The sequence below is a fragment of the Halyomorpha halys genome, unplaced genomic scaffold (genome assembly GCF_000696795.3).
Source record: "Halyomorpha halys isolate HHAL.00 unplaced genomic scaffold, Hhal_1.1 Scaffold78.1, whole genome shotgun sequence".
NCBI lineage: Eukaryota > Metazoa > Arthropoda > Insecta > Hemiptera > Pentatomidae > Halyomorpha > Halyomorpha halys.
Window position 1 is genome coordinate 1,310,039 of NW_027108467.1, and position 21,697 is coordinate 1,331,735.

Below are 21,697 nucleotides of genomic sequence, written 5' to 3' on the forward strand. Positions count from 1 at the left end.
AACTAGTTGAAAACTATTTTGTTCTTTTTTGACCGCAACCCTCACCATCTTCTTCATGTTTTCTTAATTTTAATTTATTTTATTCATTTTAATATAAATTTTCACATATCTTAAATCATATTTATCCATACCTTAGTTCACTTATATTTCATGTAATCTATTATTTTAGTTGTTCGCATCTTTTTTTGGCCCCGATGAAGCCATGCAAGGTGAGGTGAAATGTTGGCACACATTAAACAGTTTATATTAATTGTTACCTTTATTGTTACACATGGTCAATCAATATTCTTCCAATATTTCTTTTTGTGAATAAATAAAAAATGAATGCCATCATCAGGATGTAGCTATTGTTAACTTTTAATAAGTACAGACAGAATTCATTGAATAATAATAATATATAGGAAGATGGTTAGGGTTGCGGTCAAAGGAGAAACAAAAATAGTTTACAACTATTTCTTTTTCCTATGTTTTGCCCCACTTTGTAGGGCTTCATCAGGGCTAAAAAGATACAAAATGATACAATGATAAGAATAAAAATACAAAGATAAAATACAATGATAAGAATAAAAATAAGTAACAATGGCAAGAGTAAAAATACTTTGAACAGGTAGGTTGTCTTGACTTTTCTTTGCTCATTTATTATCATTTTATATCTTTATTATTACTTATTTATGTATAATTATTATTTTTTTCATGACATTGATTTAATGTCTATTTTTTTTCCTTTCCCTTATTGTTTTTGTTTTATGTACATCTCCTGTATTTTTTAACTGTATATGTTACATATTTTTATAAAATATTTTTACTCTTGCCATTGTTACTTATTTTTATTTTTATTCTTATCATTGTATCATTTTTTATCTTTTTAGCCCTGATGAAGCCCTACAAAGTGGGGCGAAACATAGGAAAATAAATAGTTGTAAACTATTTTTGTTTCTCCTTTGACCGCAACCCTGACCATCTTCCTATATATCAATTTTTATGGTCAACTATATATACATATAAATAATAATAATAATAATACTTTGATACAGAAAATATTTTCAATTTGCTACCAGCTATTTTGAATTTAAAATAGTAATTTAGATTAAAAATAGTAAAATTATAAAATTTAAATTAGTCAAAAAACATTTTACAAAATTCCATTTCCAGTTACTAGCAGTTAAAGTTTGAGTAGCTAACAACAAATGAAATTTAACATCATCTCAAATTCTGAAGCCCAGACTAATGCAAGACATTCTATTATTATTATTATTATTATTATTATTATCTATTATATTATTATCTGCTATGAACTCTGTATTTATTAATTTTATAAGTCAGTTATTTCTTATTTTAATTCTATGAACACTAGTTTGTTTTTTGTAATTATTTTATTTTTTTGTTTCTTTAATTACTTATTTAATATTATTATTTCATAAATATAATAATGTAAATCATTAGGGGTGTCCTTTTTGCACGAGACTAAACCCCAACATCAATTCTATATCTAATTATTAACCATATAAGGCCCTCCAGGCTGATCTGGCAATGAAGCTATATGAATGAAAAAAATTTTAATTATGAAATTTGTTTTTCAATTCATAACTGGACATATATACTATACACCACCATACATTAACATTTTCTTTTTTAAAACGATGATCATCTATAAACTAAATATATTATATATTTTTTTTCTTATATATATTTGTTTTCCTCTTCTTTCTTCTCACACAAAGCCAAATTAAAATTTACCTGTTTATTCAATATGCTAATCTCTCTATTTCAATAATATATCCCGATATTCAATAACATCATTACAGGAGGGTATGAAAAAAAAACCCTATTTCACTCTTTCATACCTCCCCTCTCTAGTGATCCACAACAAATGTTTGATCAATTACACAAATTAAATGTGCATTAGCAAAAATTATCAATAAATAACCATGTATAAATAAACCATAAATAAAATAGTCACAGCATTAGAACAGTTTAAAATAAATAAATAAGTTTAAAAAAAAACTAATACATACATTTAAAAATGAATAAATAACTTAAAACACATGAATATAAATAAAAGTATAATTATATATTTTAACAATGTATCAAAATAAGTTATTGTGAAATTGTTAGATGGAGATGAATAAAACCAGCTCTATATGCATAAATAAAAAAATATAATATAAGACTGTAAAAAGTAAAAATTAAAACAGTCTACTTACAACAAAATATTTTTATTACGTATTTATATAAGTGGTGGCGAACACCATAAAAATTGACTTTTTTTATCACTTAAAAATCCAATTTCTACTTACTAATAATAAATTTTTAATATTTTTTTTTTATTATTGCTATAAAATTTCATATACTCATGTATACATTTTTCAATTTATTAAAATATGTTTAAATTAAGCAAATAGTATATGCATATAACTGCAAAATAAAAATAAAAACAATTTTTTCTTAATCAATAATATAAAAAAAATGATAACTTACGTGCTTCAACGACTGATAATAATCCATTAGTTAACACACTGATTAAAAAGATCAAATGATATATTTTCATTCTGAATCAATGAATGAGGGATAGGGGCAAGAAGGGATATACCCCCTTCCGGTCCCTATCAACTCACAGAGGAAGTTAGATAAAGTTCACAACTTCCTCTACTGCAAAACTACTACAGTGAATCATACCTTAAAAATACATATCAGAATATAAAAAAAAATCAAAATCAAGAAAAATAGTAATAAAAAAATTTCAATAACTAAACTCTGTTCATTAAAAGTCAAGGCTCCTTCAGAATAACAGAACATTTTATTTTTAACAAGAAAATAAAAATAACTCACTTTATAATATCAATATCTACAGGGTAAAATATATTTGTAAAAAAATAAAATAAATTCTTAGACTAAATTAAAAATAAAAGAAGTAAAAATAACAAAGAAAATAATCAATGAATTCAAAGTATCATAATAATGCAAACATACACTAATGTATATAAACACATCAAAAAAAGTTTTGTACATATATAATATTAAACAAAACCAGTTGCATGAATATTTGTCTGTATCACAATCCCTCAAAATGAATTTTTGTCCCTCACAATCAGATTTTAAACTTCTTTTTATATATGCAACAAAAAGCATTATACTTAGAAATGGATCCATCTTCATAATAAGACGTATAGTTTTTGTTTCTTCTATTTCATTAAATAAGTAATGTCGTTTTTTCACTCTGACTAATGTAGATAGTCCTAGTTTGGGTTTATTGTTGGTTATTATCTTATATAAATGATTTTTAATTCATCATTTGGGTATACTGTTTTGTTATCAGCTTATATAATAAGCAAATAGTTTGTTGATTTTTATTATTATTATTTAATTATTATTACCCGGCTAGGCAGAAAATGGTTTTCTGTGAAACTGAAGCCAGGAGTCAATCCTTGTGGGTTCTGGAGCCTTTATGGGGTCCACCCAGCTTAATAAATTGGGTACCCTTAATTGGGTAAAAATCTGGCGGTCGAGCATGATTCTGACCGAATTACCTCCTTGAACAACCGTTGGTGTAATATCAGTACTTCCTTACAAAGGACTGAACCTCTGATCCTTCATGGGTTGTAGCGGTATAGATTTTAATTTTTTAAAATTATTATTACAATAGATGTTAAATTATGAACTTTACAGACTAACTCTATTTTTACGGGGGTTGCCCAATAAACAAATTATTATTATGTATGATTGACAGTATTTTTCAAAATATGAAGAAGATGGTAGGGGGTGCGGTCAAAAAGGAACAAAAAATAATTAACAACTATTTATTTGTCAGTGTTCCGTCCCACTCTATAGGCCTGGAAAAGATACAAAACTACTAAAAATATCTCGACAATGCAGGCTAAAAAGATACAAAGAAGTAAACTAAAGCAGGGTTAAAAATTATGTAAGTATAAGCCGAAAATTACATAAAAATGAACAAAAAGAAATTAAAATAAGATGTACAATAATAAGTATTTATAAAAAATAAAGAAAGTAGACTATTATATTTAAAATGAACAAGAGATACAATAACACGTAAAAATAGAAAAGTAGATATGAGATAAATAAAACAGTGAGCGAGTGACGAAGAAGTCAGTGTGTTTTTAAACTCGACAGGTGAGTGGTCCTAATTTTTTATTTATTATTTAAATAACGCTGTTTTCCAATTTCAGACACTTTTTAAATATTACTCGATTAAACTATCTTAAAGTCTCCTCTTCCTATTTTATGCTAATATTTCGAAAGTGATATAGGACCGTCGCTCCCCAGGGGTCTTAGTGGGGTGGGGAAGGATGGCCTTTTTTTGTGTAATAACAAATTTTGAAAAAAATTACCTAAAAATGGATAAATGTTAACTACGAAAGGATTATATCGTTAAGGAGATGAGGAAAAATATTTTTTTCAGTTTGGAAACACATGTCCGAAAATTAAAGTTATAATATAGACATATTATTTTTGATTTATTTATACATTGCTATTTATTGATAATTTGTGTAACTGATCAGATGTTTGTTGTGAATCACTAGAGAGCGGAGGGGAGGGGAGGGGAGGGTAGGAGAGGGGAGGTATGAAAGAGTGAAATCGGGAGAATAATATATTGAATGAATCGGTAAATTTTTATTTGGATTTCTGTAAGAAGGAGGAAAACTAATATATAAAATAAAATAAAATTACTTTTCAAAATAATAATAATTCATAATTCATGGGGAGCTCATTAATTGTTTAAACAAATGAAAAAGATACACCAAATGACATATTAAACAAAAGGACAGTTTATTTATGATTAATACAAAAGTAAGGAATGTAATAATAACAATACAATCCTCATTTACTTTGCAGTAAACAAGTCAAATGAATTAATTCAATATAAAATATTTCAAACATATTGTTTCTTTTTTTTTTTTTTTTTTTTTATTTTAATGAGAAAATGGGACATAAAAAAAAAAAATTACAATCTGTGAGGAGAATAGGCAAATTTTTTCCTCTTAGGGAAACACAGTTGAGGAGAATCGGGTAAGCTCTCTAAATTTCCAACGAATCGAAGTGGAGATGAATTCTTTCTTCTGTTTCTCATCTAAAAATAAACAAATAAAATAAGGGAATCTTATAATGAAACATAATTGAGGCACTCGGTCATAAAACATGAATCATATTGGGCATAATTTAATAAAAATATTTCTTAAAATATAAATCTCCTAAAATGTCTTTCAAATATTAGTGAAATCAGTCCTAAAGCTTTCAGTGAAGCTGAAAACTTCCATTTACAACAAATCTTTGAAACAATATTAATGCATGTATATACAGAAACGTATATACACAGATCAAAAAAAGTTTTGCATCACCAATGTTATTTTCTAAACTCTACAAGGTATGAATTCAAGGAGTTAGATAACATAAGATATAATCCTGAAACTCGTCTATGTTTACTATACCACAATGCTGTGTTGTTGAAATTAAAAGTGTGCCTTAGCTATGACATACAACTATTATGGAGACAAGAGGGGATGCAAAACTTTTTTTGATGTGTAAATATGAATGTACATTGATGTGTGTAGAAATTTATTTATTTTGATCATTCCGAATTTAGTAAATGTGCCAATGTGATATTATAAGAGAAAAAATAAACTTTAGAATGAATGCGTTCAGTGTAGTAAATCTCTATGGCCAGTACTTCGAAAATCTTCTGTGACGAGGGCCATTAAGTCTTCGCCTTTAGTTGCCTCATTGCAACGGCACCAGTTCAAATCGGGCCTGGGGTCGACTTTTATTTTGTGGTTGTCCCACGTAATGAAAACTTAACCCTCCCACCAAGTTTTCACCCCGATGTTAGAACAGGATGATAATCTGTAGATAAACCCTGGTAAAGCAGGCTATAAAGGAAGGTTCTATTGTTTTAGTTCAGTGGGAAGAGAAATAGAAGTCAGAATAGCAGGATCTTGATTCATGGGAACAGATAGTGGAGTGTAAACACAACATGTTTGGATTCAGTCCAAATATTTTATATAATACTTTATTTTCAAAAAAGTTAAGGCACTGTTCTTCCCTTAGTGTAAGAGGCTACGTTTCGCATCCAGTGGAAAGAATAATAGTTATATAAATTCTAACTTTTGAGTTTTTGGACAGAACGCACGAGGGTGAGCAATTCCAAAATAAAAAAATAACAAGCATTTTTTGCATTTATTTCCTCATCAATTTCGTTGTTTCTAGTTAGCATAGAACCTAAATACTTAAACCTCTCTGTCTGTTCAAATGTATTCCATTTCTTCCTAAATCTATATCACCAAAATTGTTCCTATTTCAGCTGATAAGCATATGTTTTAACAGAATGGCCAATAAATTAGGACCAAAACATCACAAAAATGTTAAAAGTAATATAACACCATTATAAAAAATATTTATTGTTATATAGTTTTATATAATATAATATTTATTTATATATGTTACATAGGATGAGAGGCGTGGCTTTTTACACTAAGGGATGAACAGCATCTTAAGGTTTTCGAAAATAAAGTATTACGCAAAATATTCGGACCGAAAAAGGATGAATTAACGGGAGAATTTAGAAGATTACACAACGCTGAATTAAGGGACCTACACCCAGTAAATATAATTCAAACTATAGCATTGCGCCGTGTAACATGGGCATGTAAGGTTGTAGGGCTTAGTAACGAGTGGATCCCTAAAATGTTAATAAACACTGAACCAATGGGTAAATGTCCAAGAGGTAGACCAAAACGTAGATGGGAGGATTGTGTTAAAACTGATTTAGTGGAATTGGATTTGGAGGGGCATCACTGGAAGGATGTATGCAGAGAGCGTATGGTGGTATCGGCATCGAACCTTCGGTTTGTTAGGTCTTTATTATTATATAGTTTTATAATAAAACATTATGGGTGTAATAAGGTTCATATTATTTTCCTAAATCATTTTGATAGATATATATCAGGGGAGACCAACCTGCAGGCCTTCTTATACATTTCCCTAGTCTGCAAGATTCATCACACATATACAAAATATATTTATTTTATAACGGCCAAAGTAGGTGAAATTATGATGGGAAATTATAATAAAGTTTTTAAAATATTTGAATCTTCTCAACATGGCCGCGATTCAACGGACTTTTTGCAGGACGCATGCCGTAATCTTGGCTTTGAACGATATCTTTTGTGACTGCATATTTTAGTGAACAAAATTGGTTAGCTTGCTATTAAGTTTAATACTACAAATAAACATATTGAAATGAAACATAACATAAAACATACAAAAAATCATTTATATATAAAAAAATAACTATTTACTCATAAAAGAGAATATTACAATATGAAGAATATTAGCTAAACTTATAAATAACATAAATATCCATCACCTGGTTTATAGCAAGTGGTTCAGGCGGCGAGATCGACGGAATCCGAAAAATAGGCTCAATCTGTGAAACAGTAGGAGAAAATATCTCAGGTTTTTGTGGAGTTGAAAGTGGACTTGGTGCCCAACATTTTCTAATCTCATCAGGAAAAGGAGATGGAGGAGGAGAAATATTGCATTCTGGTGAGCTATTTTGCACTCCTGGGGAATATATGTCCGGCTGATTTTCCGGTGACTCCAGAAAGTTTACTTGAATATCAACTTTTTTCGGTGGATTCAAATCTGAAAACCAAAACCATCTTTTATGAATTGGAAGATCATTGATTGCCCGTGACTAATTGAAAATAGGAATATGGTCCGTGTGCGGTCAAAAGTACACAAATAGTAAACAAACTATAAATTATGAGGCGATGGATAATTTCTTGAAAATGGCTCTAATAATTTTGATTAAAGAATGGAATATGGTCCGGGTGCGGTCAAAAGAACAGAAATAGTAAACAAACTATTAATTATGAGGCGATGGATAATTTCTCGAAAATGGCTCCAACAATTTTGGTTAATTATGAGAGATAGTTGACCGTGGATGATAAATGAGGAGAAGATGGTTGGGGGTGCGGTCAATGAAACACAAATGACTAACTTATTTTAATGTGTCGACATTTCGGCTAGAGTTTCTAGCCTTCTTCAGGGCTAAAAACAAAACAAGATAACAACCACAGTAAGTATAGAAAAATAAAAAATATAAAAAGAAAGTATAAACAAAATAATTTTACACATACAATGAATAGTTTTACAAAATAGAATTAATAAAATGAAGTGATGAGAGAAGCGGGAAATAAAATGTAGACATAGGTAATTGAAAAAGCGGGTACAATAACTTACTTAAGGAAATGAAATAAAATTAAAGTTATATAATGCAAAGAAGTATGAACATATTAGTTATTATTAATTTAAAATTGAAATATGAAAAGAAAATGAAAATTGAGAGGAAGAAAAAATATGTAACAATAATAGATGATAAAGAGGCAAATTATAAGTATAGTGTACCAAAATTATAACGCGGGCAAGGAAAATGGATAAAAGTGGAGAAAATAAGGGGAAAGAGTAAAATAAGATAAAAGTAAAATAAGGGGAAAGAGTAAAATAAGATAAAAGTAAAACAAGGGGAAAGAGTAAAATAAGATAAAAGTAAAATAAGGGGAAAGAGTAAAATAAGATAAAAGTAAAATAAGGGGAAAGAGTAAAATAAGATAAAAGTAAAATAAGGGGAAAGAGTAAAATAAAGAAAGGGGAAAGAAAACAAAAAAGAAAAATGAAAACCAACCTGTTCGCTGAAAGGTTGAGCGCCTAATGGTCGCAGCGCAAAAGTGGTCAAACTTAGAACTAAAACTTCCTCTTTTTAATAAGTTTTTAAATCTTTTCTATCTCTTATTATTACCTATCCAAATAACTAATACCGTATTCTCACCTTCCGGTAACTTCATCATCTTTGTAACATATTTTTTAACATTTTCTAAACCATTTGTCATCACCCTCTTATACGCTTTCCTCTTTTAATTTAATTTTGGTTAAACTCGGCAAGTTAATGTACAATGGAATTGTCTTTAATATCAATTATGTCTTATCCTCATTGAAATAGTCTGACAGAACTTGAATGAAAATTTTAAAAAATATATATATATATATATATATCTTCCTCTAATGTACCTTTAATTATATTTATTTGAAATAAATAACCGATTCTCAATGTTAGCGGTACTAAATATTAGATAAATAAAAAAAATTAGAAAGTTTTAAGAATAACTAAAGAAGAAAAAAAAAATGAAAAAATAGAAACAGGAGTTCAAATTGGAAAAACAGAAGCTGCCTGATACCTCCTGATTGCATCATGCCTACAAAGTTTCGTTATCTTTTGTTAAACTGTTACATTCTAAGCAGAAAAAAAGTTGATATTTGTTATTTCGACCTTGAGAAAGATAGTGTTAACTTCATCACGAGTGCACCAATCTACACAAAACTTGGGGTCGTAAGTGAATGTGGTAAATGAAAGTCGTGTGATGTGCACACCACACCAGACTTTTAAGTTGTATTATTCCATCCTCATTTTAATTTTATATAAAAATATTTCATAATGATGGGAAGTTAATATTTTATATAAATATTTTCAATTTCTTCTTTACCCCTCCTAATAACTTTTAATGTATTCTCACCTTTCGATAATTTTGTCATCTTTGTAGCGTATTTTTTAACTTTTTAAACATGTTCTAAAAAATTTATCATCACCCTCTTATAAGTTTTTAAATATTTTCTATCTCTTATTATTACCTATCCAAATAACTTATAACGTATTCTCACCTTCTGGTAACTTCATCATCTTTGTAACATATTTTTTAACATTTTCTAAAACCATTTGTCATCACCCTCTATTACGCTTTCCTCTTTTAAATAAGTTTTAAGTAAAAGGCCATTAAGTTTAGAATAAGTTTTAAATATTTTCTACTTGTTATTTTTACCGATTTGTAATGTATTCTCACCTTCCAGTAATCTCGTCATCTTTGTAACGTACTTTTAACTCTGAGTCTTACCGCGAGCACCACTGAGCTCACTTAGTTTTCCGATTTCCTACTAGCAAGTGAGCTCTTTGTCTTATTCTCTTTTTCCCATCTATCTTTTACTCTCTTCTACTTCTCTATTCTTTTCTTAATTTTCCTTACCCACATAATTAGTTATGTCCACCAAATATTGTTATTGATATGTTTTCTATTCATTTTTTTTTTTTTCTATTCCTAGTAAGCAACAGGCAAACACACATGCCATCATCGATTGCTTCTTTAATCTTATATTATGGTTACATATTTCATTTGTTACAAATATTTTCTTTCTCTCAATTTTATTTTTTCTTGATTTATTTATTTTTTTCTTTCCATAATTTTAATTTTTAATTTATTAATAAACTAAAATATTCATATTCCTTTACATCATATAACTTCAATTTTTTATTTTCTTAATTATTTTATTTTTACTTACTTATTCAATTATCTATATATACATTTTATTTTCCACTTCTTACATCACTTTGTTTTTATTAATTTCATTTTGTACAGTTATTTACTATATGTCATTCGGTTTATATTTCCTTTTTTTAGTATTCATTGGTTGTTATCTTGTTCTTTGTTCTTAGCCCTGATGAAGGCTAGAAACTCTGGCCGAAACGTTGGCACTATTAAATAAGTTTTTTCAGCTTATTTGAGTTATATTCTAACCGCACCCCCAACCATCTTCTCATATAAAAATATTTCATTTCTTTTTAATGTTAAATTTGCAATAATTACCAAAGAAATTCCCAGCTTCTTTTTGATTGTCACAAATGTTTTGAGATGAATGAGGAAAAGACAGAACAGAATCCTTTTTAGCTGACATTTCACACTGAATATTATTACAGATTGAATCGGAGATGATTGTCACATCATCGGTTTGTTGAGCTTTATCAACTTTGTCGTTCACAACAACTTGAGCCAATATTTTGATTTCATCAGTAGTAAATATTCTTTTGAGAATGCTCGGGAATTTCCTGGCCTGTTGCAAAAAGCTGTAATGAATAAATCGTTAGTAATAATAAACAAAATATAAATAGGAAAATATACGAAAAAGTAACTTACTTCAGATAAATCATATTGTTTATTTTTTGTCGAGCTTTTTTTAACAGATCTGAAAGAAATATATGTTACTATGACACTCCACTTAGATAACTAGATATAATAGATTTATTAAAATAAATGAATTTTTAATTATTTCCTCTCCGATGTATCAGCCCTTAGGCTATTACCAAGGAGAAAACATAATAATAATAATAATAATAATAATAATAATAATAATAATAATAATAATAATTGACTTGTCACATCCAGTAATATAGTTTTATCCCATACAGGCTGATTACCCAAGTCAATAATAAAACTTTGTGACAATTAAAACGTACCTTATAACAGAACAAAAAAAAAGGAAACTAACAAATTAATTTTTGATAAAGAATAATCTAGTTATTAGTCAGGTAAATTTATCCAAATCTTCATTTTAGTTTTAAATTGTTCATCTTTTTTTATTAAAATAGTTACAAAATAATTATTCACCTTCATGAGGAAATATTTCAGCCAGAGATTCTGTACGTTTCATCCGTTCACAATATTTTTCCCATAGCAATGTCTTTAGTTGATTTTTATCTTTAATTATTGTTTTAAGAGAATCAGAATCCTTTTTTGGAGCTTCAGCAGAAGTACCTAACCTTCGGTAAAAATAAGATAATTAATAAATTCAGTAAATGTAAAGCTAATTCAAGAATACATAGGCAGATTTAAACTTCAAAGGCCGTACATGGCCAAGGAAGTTGAGGCGTCATATTAGCTATCTCGTGAAAATAATGCTAATTCTATTTTTGTAAAAAAAAAAAAAAAAATCAAGTAAAACTAAATTTGATACAAAAAATGAATATTTAAGAGGGTGTGTTAAAGTGAGATGTAAAAATTCATTTTTATTGTATACACGTTGCTCTATGGCAAACTGTGAATATATGGATTGTACCGGCTTGCAACGGTTTTATAACAGTAGTCGTAGGTTACCAGCAAACCATTGTTTTGGTGCTTCTTGTGTTGTTAGTTCTCACTACAGTAAGAACATTTTGTGTTACTTAACTGTAACTAATAAAACAGTAAGAACAGTAAAAACATTTTATTTTTGTCCATCAACCACGGTTCAACAAGAATGATTTAAAATATGTGAAAATATAGATAAAAAAGAACTAAGTAAATTAAAGAAAATAAAAATTGTTATTCAGTAATATTGAATCTGTAGTAATTGGGTAAAACTAGATAATTTAGAAAAATTTAAAATTACTTTGTTTGAATTTATAAACATAAAATTTTTGCAGTTCAAAATTAAGATAAACTAAGAAAAGAGTAAACATTTAAGGAATCTTCCAATACTCATTTTTATTTGTTTACTATGATTTGGCTCCTATATTCATCTGGTGATGAAATATCTTCCTAATAATTGATTACTATCTAATAAGAAATTTACTGTAGATTAAGAAGATGGTACCAAAAGTGGAGAATTGCTCATCTACGGTAAAGAGCTTTCATTTATATGGAGGAAACGATTTAAAAAATTGTATTAAAACAATGGATAAAGATAGTAAGGCGAGGTTAATGGCTGCGATTTATATGTTTAGTAACCTATTACTTCCTCAATTACTAAAATTTCCTCCTGGAATAAATTAATATTAAATCAAGAAGATAGTTAGAAATGAAATAAAGTAAGCCAATATGCATTTCAACTAAATAGCCTAAGTTGTTGGTTTTCATCAGTGTTGATTATAACTGTTTAATCTGAGGGTGACTGCAAAAAGTTTTTTAAACTTATTTGTGTTATTCTCTGACTGCACCCCAACCATCTTCTCATATAATAAAAAACCTAGCTTCACTTCTAAATTGTGTAGATAATTATGAACATAAACATTTAATTTTTATTTCCTCACTAAAATTAAATAATAATAATGGGGAAAGGAACTCTAAGGTTTGATGATAGCACCATAACAATGATTGCACATAATATTTCTTTAAAATATTTTTCTTAAAGATCACTATTGTATATATATTTTTTTTAATCTGCCTTGTGATATTACATTTGATTAATTATTAGAATAAAATTATTTTTAAATTTATCATTACTTCTCTCTTTCATCAGTAGCATTTTCATTTCTGCTTGGAATCTCATTATTATTATTGTTGTTATCTTCATTATTGTTAATGCTGTCGTTAACTTCTTGGTTTCCTGGATCATTGCTATAATAAACCATTAACATTATTAGTGGTGTAGTAGGAAGTTTATTATTTTTAAATGATTTTAGAAAAAATTAAAATATATTCTTCGAATAAAGTAATAATCTTTTTATAAGTAAATATATTTTTAAAGTAAATTTCTAAAATTATAAAAAAAAAATTTAAATATAAATTTGTCATTCTGAGTAAAAATGAATCTACACGCCTCAAATCAGAAATACCCATAAATTGTTGGTAAACAAAGAAAGTAACAAACATCTGCTGTGCGCTCCAGAGAGTAAATTACCAACAATTTAACCTATTTCATTAAAAAGAAGAACAAAATAAAGATAGGTGAACTAAAAGGAGGCGTAAAATGTGATAGATGATAAAAATAAAATTGCAAAACCTATAAATTCAACTTTCATCCTAGAATTTCTATCAAATACTTGTTTATTTAACGACCCAGGTATGCAATGTCTTTAAAATGTATATTTGAGCTGTGTTAAATAAAAAATGAACGGCTAAAGTTAATTGATAGAATTTTAAAATACTCAATCTCAAACTAAAGATTATTATTGATTCATAACGTTAGAGAAATCGTGCTTTACTATTTAATTAATTAAAACATAAGCAGAAGCTAGTTCTGTTATATATCAGTAGTTTTAGAACAATACTGAGCACAAATTTGCGGACTCAATACCCAACGGGTCAGTCACAAATTCAGGCCAACTTGTACCAGCTAATTCAAATAACTCATCCAAACTGTTACACAAGCATGAATTTGCTTTAGTTTGACAAATGTGTAACAGTATCTTTGATAAATAATAAACTAATTTCTACCACACAGACAATCTTTAAAGGGAAAACATCATAAATAATTTCTAACAACGTTTCTCTCTGTTAAAAACATCATTGATTGTTTTTTATTGTATATCTATCTTAAAGAGTCACTCGTACTGTGGCAATAAAAAATTTAATATGAACTAACACAATTGACATTTTAGACACAAAGATAACCGATTACTTTTATCCAGTCCTAAAATGAAATTTAATAGTATTCTATATACAATACTTTAGTCGGCTTCTTTTTAGCCTTCTTCAGGCACTCAGACATGTCCATAGAATTTGTTATGAAATTTTATGTATGAAGTGTAAATGCGAGCTTTTGCAGTAGGTATATATCTATATTTTTATTTAAAAAAAAAATTATTCTATTCTTCAATTTTTTTATTTCAGAACTTTTTTAAATTTTCTCATACTTTAAACAATTATTTTCTATTTATTCTAAACGTAGATAACATAATTAAAATGAAAAGTAATAAGTAAAAGGTTCAAAAAATGATGTTGCTTTACCTTTTTTCTGATGTACTTTGACTTTGTGATGACGAATTTTCCTCTTCATTTTCATCAGGTTTGGGACACTCCTTTACTAGATCATTAAGGTTACTTTTCAATCGTGCTTTATTCTCTGATTTATAAAATATTTAATTAGAAATCACAAGATTGAAAAAAATAACTTATTAAGAAAACAGTATTGAAGTATGACCTTTAAGAAATGGTTTTGATTTAAATCCATTTTCAAATAGGCCTCGCTTGAGCTGAAAACATAATTATTTTTTAAACAATATACTAACTACCAAACATATTTTATTACACCTTTATATCTATACTTACACAAGCTGGTTTACTGTCCTCAAAAGGTTTTTTGCTTCTTTTTTGTTTTTCATTAATTTTCTACAACAAAATAATCTAATTTTTAAAGAAACTTTATCTATATGAAATCATTAAAAATTCATAGTTCTGTAAATACATAAGAAAATTCACAAGACTGCTTTACAACTTACAATAAGCATATTATTTGACTCATAAAGTTGAGGCAGAGTAAATAAAAATCATTCTAAATTACACATTTAGTAAAACAATACAAACAAAGGTAGTAAATAGTAGAAAAACTATTGCCCCACTTTAGTCTTAACTGTTGTGTTAGGTTGATCAGCCCTGCAAAGTGGGACGAAACATTTGGTTAACATTAAATAGTTTATTCTACTATTTTGTACATTTATTGATTGCCACTCAGACTATCTTCCTACAATCTACTTCATATGGTCAACTATCAACTATATTTAAAGAAATAATTAAATGAAAAACTAAGAGCAGTTATTAGAAGAATTCATAATGATATCAATAACATGACATCAAAATCTGTTTCTTCCTACTATAGACAATCTTATAATAAATCAGCTTACTGCTCAGGAATTATGAAATAAACTGAGTAGATTTAATGATCAATGATTACTAAAATAATTTTATATAGAGAAAAAATATATACAATATACAAAATATTCTCATTCAAAAATTAATAATAACAATACTATTCCTGAAACTAATATTATAAAAAAAAGGGTGTTATACTTTCGATTTTTCTGTGAATTTTTGGACATCTTCCAAAAATTTATGTAGCTTATCATCTGTGGCGACTTCCTAAAACATGAAATGAGATGTATATAAAAGTTATCACTCAAAAAATAATCAACTATCTAGTAAATGATTTTTACATCGGACCCAATCACTTTATCTCTATTCTTCTTTTTAGGGGGCATTATTAAATATCTTGTTTAAGTTAGTACTTTGAAACTGAAATGGAATAAGATGAAACTTATATATATTTCTGGCAAAGTATAAACCAATGAAAATAAAACTTTTCCAAACTGCTAAGTCATGATGAACAATAATTGCAAAAGAAATAAAACCAACCAATATCTGCTTCTATTTGTTCAAAACTACCAATAAAAACAATCAGTTTAAAATTTTATTAGTAAACAAAAGAATATTTAGATATGAAATCTTTCATGTTTGCTAATAGTCAACTAATTAACTCATATGAGGTCAGTTGTAACAACCGTTATCGTTCCGTTGTCAATGTTTAACGGAAATCATTGAAATCACTATTAAATAATTAATAATTGTATTCTAGAAATAGGCTACAATATTTTAGTGTTATAAATATAATATATAAATTTACTAATAATGTATTTATTAGACTTTAATATATTACTATGTAAATTGTATGATCAAAAGAACAGTGCTGGAAGGAATTTTTGTTACTGAATGGTCAGTCGGAATGACAGTAAAATTAAAGGCGGAACTTCAGATTGATCATTTAGAGAAAATACTATTAGATTACCAAGAAAATTTGTAATGCGATCATTAAATATTTGAAGTAGATGGGGTGCTGAGAAAGTACAGGATAGGCTTAGAGTGCTTTATCCATATCTGCATTTCACTTTATTCTTGCAGGAAAATGCCAAAATAATGCACAATCAGGCTTTCTGGTGATTACGAATCGAAAGATATACATAGAAGATTTCAAAATATTCTTACTGTACCGTATCTTGTTTAGACATAAGCGTCAATCAAACTGATAATGTAGAGGGTCTACCAACTGATTCCAGCAATCACGTCAGTCTTACTTTTAAATGACGAATGTCATTCTGATCTTACGGCAGTTTTATGGGTACTCCTCTCCGTAAGGTATTCGTTAACAGTAGTGAAGAGGATGAAGATACTCGTTTTATGTTCTTGTAGGAATAGATACTCCCTCTCTAAGGTATTAGCTTATAGTCGAGAGGGCATTCAGTCGTGCAGGTATTCGTTGTAAGCCCTGACGAATGGAGAGAGAGTATAAGAAGTAGGAGAGATCCAGAGAAGGGATAGTGAAATAATAAAAAAATTTCATATTTCCAAAAAAAGTTATAATATTCTGACACACAAATGTATACTATTACTCAGTACCTCCTAAGGAAGTGAACCCTTTACGCGGATTTCACACATTGGTTTGTAAAGTTTGTGCTAGTACATTGGTACCTCTGGGCTTAAACAACATCGAGAGGTTCTACGAATAAGATATTAGCTTTCTGTGGAGAAGAAGATTATTTTGTAATATTTATTGTTAGTTTAATCACATAACAATACATCACATAGATGGTGCTACATCCCGTCATCGAGACTAGGTCTCCTCCAAAAGCTTTCGCAAGTCAATACGATCAGCTGCAGCAGCTCTTCAGTTTCGGACTCCTAGTAGAGCCCGTGCGTCCGTTTTCACTGAGTCCTCCCATCTTACATTTGTCCTGTCAACCTTTCTTTGTCCATGCATCTTTTCGGACATCGCCGAATCATCCATACGTGTGACATGCCCGGCCCATCGAAGTCATCCCATGTTGATAAACTTGAACAAGTCTATATCCTAACAAAAAGGCCAGGGAGTTCGGCATTTCTCCTTCTCCAAATTCCACCCTCTCTAACAGGACCCAAAATCCTTCTCAAGATTGATCTTTCAAAGATCAGAAGTCTATGTTCATCTTCCTTCTTAAATGATCATCTTCCTATGCTTCTGATCCATAAGTTAAAACAGGGCGGACCAAGGTTTTGTAGAGAGTGATCTTGGTCCTGTTAGAGAGGAACCTGCTTCTAAAATGCTTCGCAAGGCCAAAGCAGCACCGTCTAGCCGTTGCTATCCACCTGTTGACTTCTCGAGAGATATCGTTTTAGGAGTTAATCTCAGACCGGAGCTAAACAAATCTGCTTACCTTTTCGAAATTATATGACCCAGTTACAAAAGAACCGGTTATTGTTATGTTAATGAACTCTGAAACCTTTTCAAAGTTATAAGACCCAAAGATATTATCTCACCTAGTTTAGGAATCTTTTCTGTTATCATGTACATAGTTTTGAATTTATTTACTTCTAATCCAAGTTTTCTGCTCTCCAAAACAAGAAAGTCTTAAGCATGGCCTAAAGGTGGCTTCCTACACATAGGCCAACAGTTGGAATGGTCTAACAAATACATTCCTTTGTCTTTTTAGTAAGCCTGTCTCTAGTACCCTTTTCAAGTGCCAGATTTGACACAGATCAGTGCATCTCTTTGCCGGAGTCCTTTTTTTTTCAAGAAACTTCTCGGATCTTGCACCATTTATCCTATCCACTATTTCACATCCATCACAATGAGCTTCATTATGCATATAGTTTTCTCAGATATATTAAATTATCTGAGAATTCTTGCAAGCTCTTAACGCATTACACTTCCTTAAAATCTATGAAAAATTGGAGAGTTGTGACTTTAAATTTAGGCGCTCTTTCAAGAATGTTCCGCACACAGAAGGCTTTGGTCCGAAATGGACCTTTGTTTCCTAAAGCCACACTGTTGTGAATCGAGATCACTGTCCCTCTTTTTGTTTTTAGAGCATATGAACTTTTTTATATTGCTTAAAACATTTTTAATTTTAAAAAAAATATTCTAAAATAAAAACCAGGTAAAATTTTAATTTTTTCGGATTCTCAAATTCTTAGCCAAAACATTTCTTCAAATGGAAAGGAGCCAGTCTACAAATCTATTTAAAGATACGCTAGCGTAGGGGACCAGTCTCCTGATCAACTGGGAACAAATTTGAGGGGAACCATTCCTTAAAACTCGTGGGTGCAAAGAAAGGAAGGTTGAAAGATTATAAGAAACAACTCCCAGAAATACTTGTTGACAAAGAGACATCATGGAAGAACTCCGAAATGATTTAATGGAAACCTTTCGCCTTGTCTTGACATATTTATAATATATACTTTTTGAGTAAATCAAGACCTTATGAAGAGTTCAAATAGTGAATTCATTCGGGTTCAACCAGGAGGTATCTGTGAATTATTTTAATTGATAATATACTCAATAATTTGATATGAGTTATACAATTTTACGAGTTGATGAGCTTCGAACATCTTCCTGAGGGTGCAAACAGGTTTCAGTTCGTTGTCTCTAGTTCGCGTGCACAACTATTTTTCGTTACAATGTATAGAAGTTAAAGGGAGTACTTTAAACTGAAAATAATATTGTTATTTTATTTGCTTCAGATTTTGACATTTCATATGTTCCAACCAATTCTTTGGACAATGAAAACTATGATAGTATAGTGTTAAAACCTTAATAATGATGAAATGTCTAATTATAATAGACTTGGACAAACGAAAAATATTATTACTAGTATTTCATTTGAAATTATATTCTACACAACTTCTAAAAACAACAAAAGGTGTTAGCTCTAGTATGTAATTTAATAATGAAATATCGATATTATTTTATCCCGCCAAATTCCATTTCTCAACAATGAATTCAGATTCCTCTGTGTTCGTAGTCTGATAGAGAAGAGTTTTGGTTAAACAGAATTTAAATTGTTTATTGAATAAGTGAAGCGATGGATACTTCTGATTCTGTTTCGAAAGTAATTTTAATTTTTCAGTTTCCTAAATTTAAGCTGTGATCATTATGGTTTTACTGTTCCTATGGTTAAACTTACAATTAGCTCATTATTTATTATTTCATATATTTATAAGAGTTTAAAAATGAACATTAAATGTAATGTCTAAACTTAGTTCATCAGTATTTAAGACTTACGCATTTTTTGACAGTTTAACATGCTAGTATTCCTTTTAATTTACTGGAAATCAACTCATTTGTTTGGTAAAATATTAACACAAAATTAATTAATATTTGTATTTATCACTGATTAAAACTGGGTTGAATCTGTAACATTAAGTAATCAAATGAGGTGTACATTTTTATTTGGAATTATTTTACTGAGCTACTTTTCATAATGTAATAGTATCATATAATTTATATAAAAATGTTTCTTTTTTTCTCAGGGTTTCTTTATTCATAATCCAAAAAATGACAAAAGAAAGCATCAAGATCCTCTGTCTGAAATTGTTTCTGAAGATTGGTATAGAGGGTATTCTAAAGTTTGGCGGAGTATAGAAAAGAGATTGAGTGTCAGTATTTTTATTGTACATTTACTTATTTATTATCTTATGCCATTATTTTAAAGAAATAAAATTTGCCTGATTTTTATTGACATAGATAGTTAAGGTGTATTATATGTTATTGTCAAAAATAATATCAAATGGTGAAAGTACGTTTGCTATAGCTTCTACTGGTCTTTATTCATTTTTTTTTATATAAATCGAAACCTAAAGTTATAATTATCTTAACAATGAATCAAGACCTAATCTTGTTAGAAACATATCTTAAAGACAATAACGGTATAAAAATTATAAGGTTAAATGAGTGTTACCTAGATATTACTTAAGGGAAAATAAATTGTTTTATGCTTAACAAAGTGTTTTAATTGGGATAGGAAAAACATGTAGATGTTATAATGAATACTTCTTTGCTAATGATTCTCTTTTTATCACTTACCATAAAAACTACCACATAGCTCTGGAAAAATCCCAAATTTACTTTAATTTTAACTATTTTTAATTGATTTTTTCTAAAATGGGTTCATGACTAAGATCTCATAGTTAACAAAGACAAAATGGCCATTATATTGATAAAATCACCCGTTATATCTGCTGTAGGAGACTCTAAAATTAAATCCCTTGACTGTGACTCTCTCATCAGGAGTAATAATAGAAAATATATATTCCTATAGATCGTTTAAATGTAGTTCAAAAATACATATATTTAGGTGTTACTTTGAATAAAGTTTTTTCTTAGGAACTATACATAGTAAATGTCTTGATGAGAATAAGAGTATTCTCATGCAAAATTTATTATTTCCAATTTCTACTTAACAGAGAAGCCTTAATAATGGTGTATGGAGCATCATTTGAATCAATATTATGATATGGGATCGAATGTTATGATGCCAGTGCTGATAGTCATTTATCAAAACTTTCAAATCTACAGCATCAAACTTATGTCAAACGATAATGCAACGCAATAATAAATCAGAAAATCTCAGATTTGTTCCCACTTTACCACCCAAATTATTTGACTAAGAATGATTGAAATTAATTACTACTGTACAGTATAAAGTTATAAATTAATAATAAAAACAGAATATAATGGCATAACAACAGAACACAATGCATAATTTAATCATCAAGAAGTGATATAGTGATATAGGTCAAATAAAGTAATAATAATAATATAAATGTTAAAAAAAAATGTGAACTAAAACTATATAACAACCTCAATAGTTAGTTTGCCGATGTGTTGCCTAATTATAATTATTTTTGGAAAAAATGTATTAATTCATTTTTTTTTGGCCAAATTTACAATAAGTTATTTTTGGTATAAATAACTAGCAAATTGGGATAAAATATTGGTTTAGAGAGAAAAAAAGTTTATATTACTTTTTCGCGTGACAAACAACCTATTTTTTATGTTAATAGAAAAGTTAATTCCTTTTGCCCTGGGCCTTCGATTTTTTTTTTTCAAAAATGCAATAAAATCAACAGAATTAGGAGAGGTTAAGGGCCATAAAAATTGCTTCAAATGGTACAAAACTGACCTTCGTAAAATATTTAGAACTGGAGATATAAAATAAATATATGATATTTAACATTAAATTTGCCACTACCTCCAACATTTAAATTATTTTTAAATTCACGAATAGTAATTTATTCAGAAAAGAAAACAGATATCTGAAAAATGAGATGTAGATAGTTGACCGTAGATTAAT

At 28.6% G+C, this 21,697-nt stretch overlaps 3 protein-coding genes across 4 annotated transcripts in view; 1 reads left to right on the forward strand and 2 right to left on the reverse strand.

Moving 5' to 3' along the window:
* LOC106692938 (uncharacterized) overlaps positions 1-2,592 on the reverse strand; it is a 20,523-nt gene extending 17,931 nt beyond the window's left edge. The window contains exon 1 of the mRNA XM_014439203.2: positions 2,479-2,592. Coding sequence (XP_014294689.1) covers positions 2,479-2,548 — 70 coding nt within the window. The 5' untranslated portion in view covers positions 2,549-2,592. The remainder of the gene's footprint in view (positions 1-2,478) is intronic.
* Positions 2,593-4,782: 2,190 nt separating this feature from the next.
* Positions 4,783-16,070, reverse strand: LOC106692911 (formin-J). Of its 2 annotated transcripts, XM_014439151.2 has the most exons (12): positions 15,948-16,070; positions 15,749-15,827; positions 15,606-15,674; positions 14,868-14,927; positions 14,740-14,791; positions 14,547-14,661; positions 13,101-13,214; positions 11,508-11,659; positions 11,037-11,085; positions 10,710-10,966; positions 7,382-7,659; positions 4,783-5,089 (listed from the first exon to the last, which is right to left on the reverse strand). In XM_014439151.2, the coding sequence occupies exons 2-12, from the start codon at positions 15,791-15,793 to the stop codon at positions 4,964-4,966; spliced, it is 1,317 nt and encodes a 438-aa protein (XP_014294637.1). In that variant the 5' UTR covers positions 15,794-15,827; positions 15,948-16,070; the 3' UTR covers positions 4,783-4,963. The 2 variants fall into 2 exon arrangements, with proteins under 2 accessions (XP_014294637.1, XP_066902915.1); XM_067046814.1 differs by lacking the exon at positions 15,948-16,070 and having other exon boundaries at positions 15,749-15,937.
* A 3,178-nt stretch (positions 16,071-19,248) lies between these two features.
* The window catches only part of Orc3 (origin recognition complex subunit 3), a 32,509-nt gene continuing 30,060 nt past the window's right edge, over positions 19,249-21,697 (forward strand). Inside the window, exons 1-2 of the mRNA XM_067046804.1 lie at positions 19,249-19,453; positions 19,875-20,000. Coding sequence (XP_066902905.1) covers positions 19,427-19,453; positions 19,875-20,000 — 153 coding nt within the window. The 5' untranslated portion in view covers positions 19,249-19,426. The remainder of the gene's footprint in view (positions 19,454-19,874; positions 20,001-21,697) is intronic.

Bases quoted from the DNA above. Each gene is read 5' to 3' on its own strand.
- LOC106692911 (XM_014439151.2), bottom strand. From the start codon at position 15,793: ATGCCCCCTAAAAAGAAGAATAGAGATAAAGTGATTGGGTCCGAT. The intron at 15,675-15,748 runs GTAAAAATCATT...TTCATGTTTTAG, and splicing joins ATAAAGTGATTGGGTCCGAT to GAAGTCGCCACAGATGATAA. The intron at 13,215-14,546 runs GTAAAGCAACAT...GGTTTATTATAG, and splicing joins CAAAGTACATCAGAAAAAAG to CAATGATCCAGGAAACCAAG.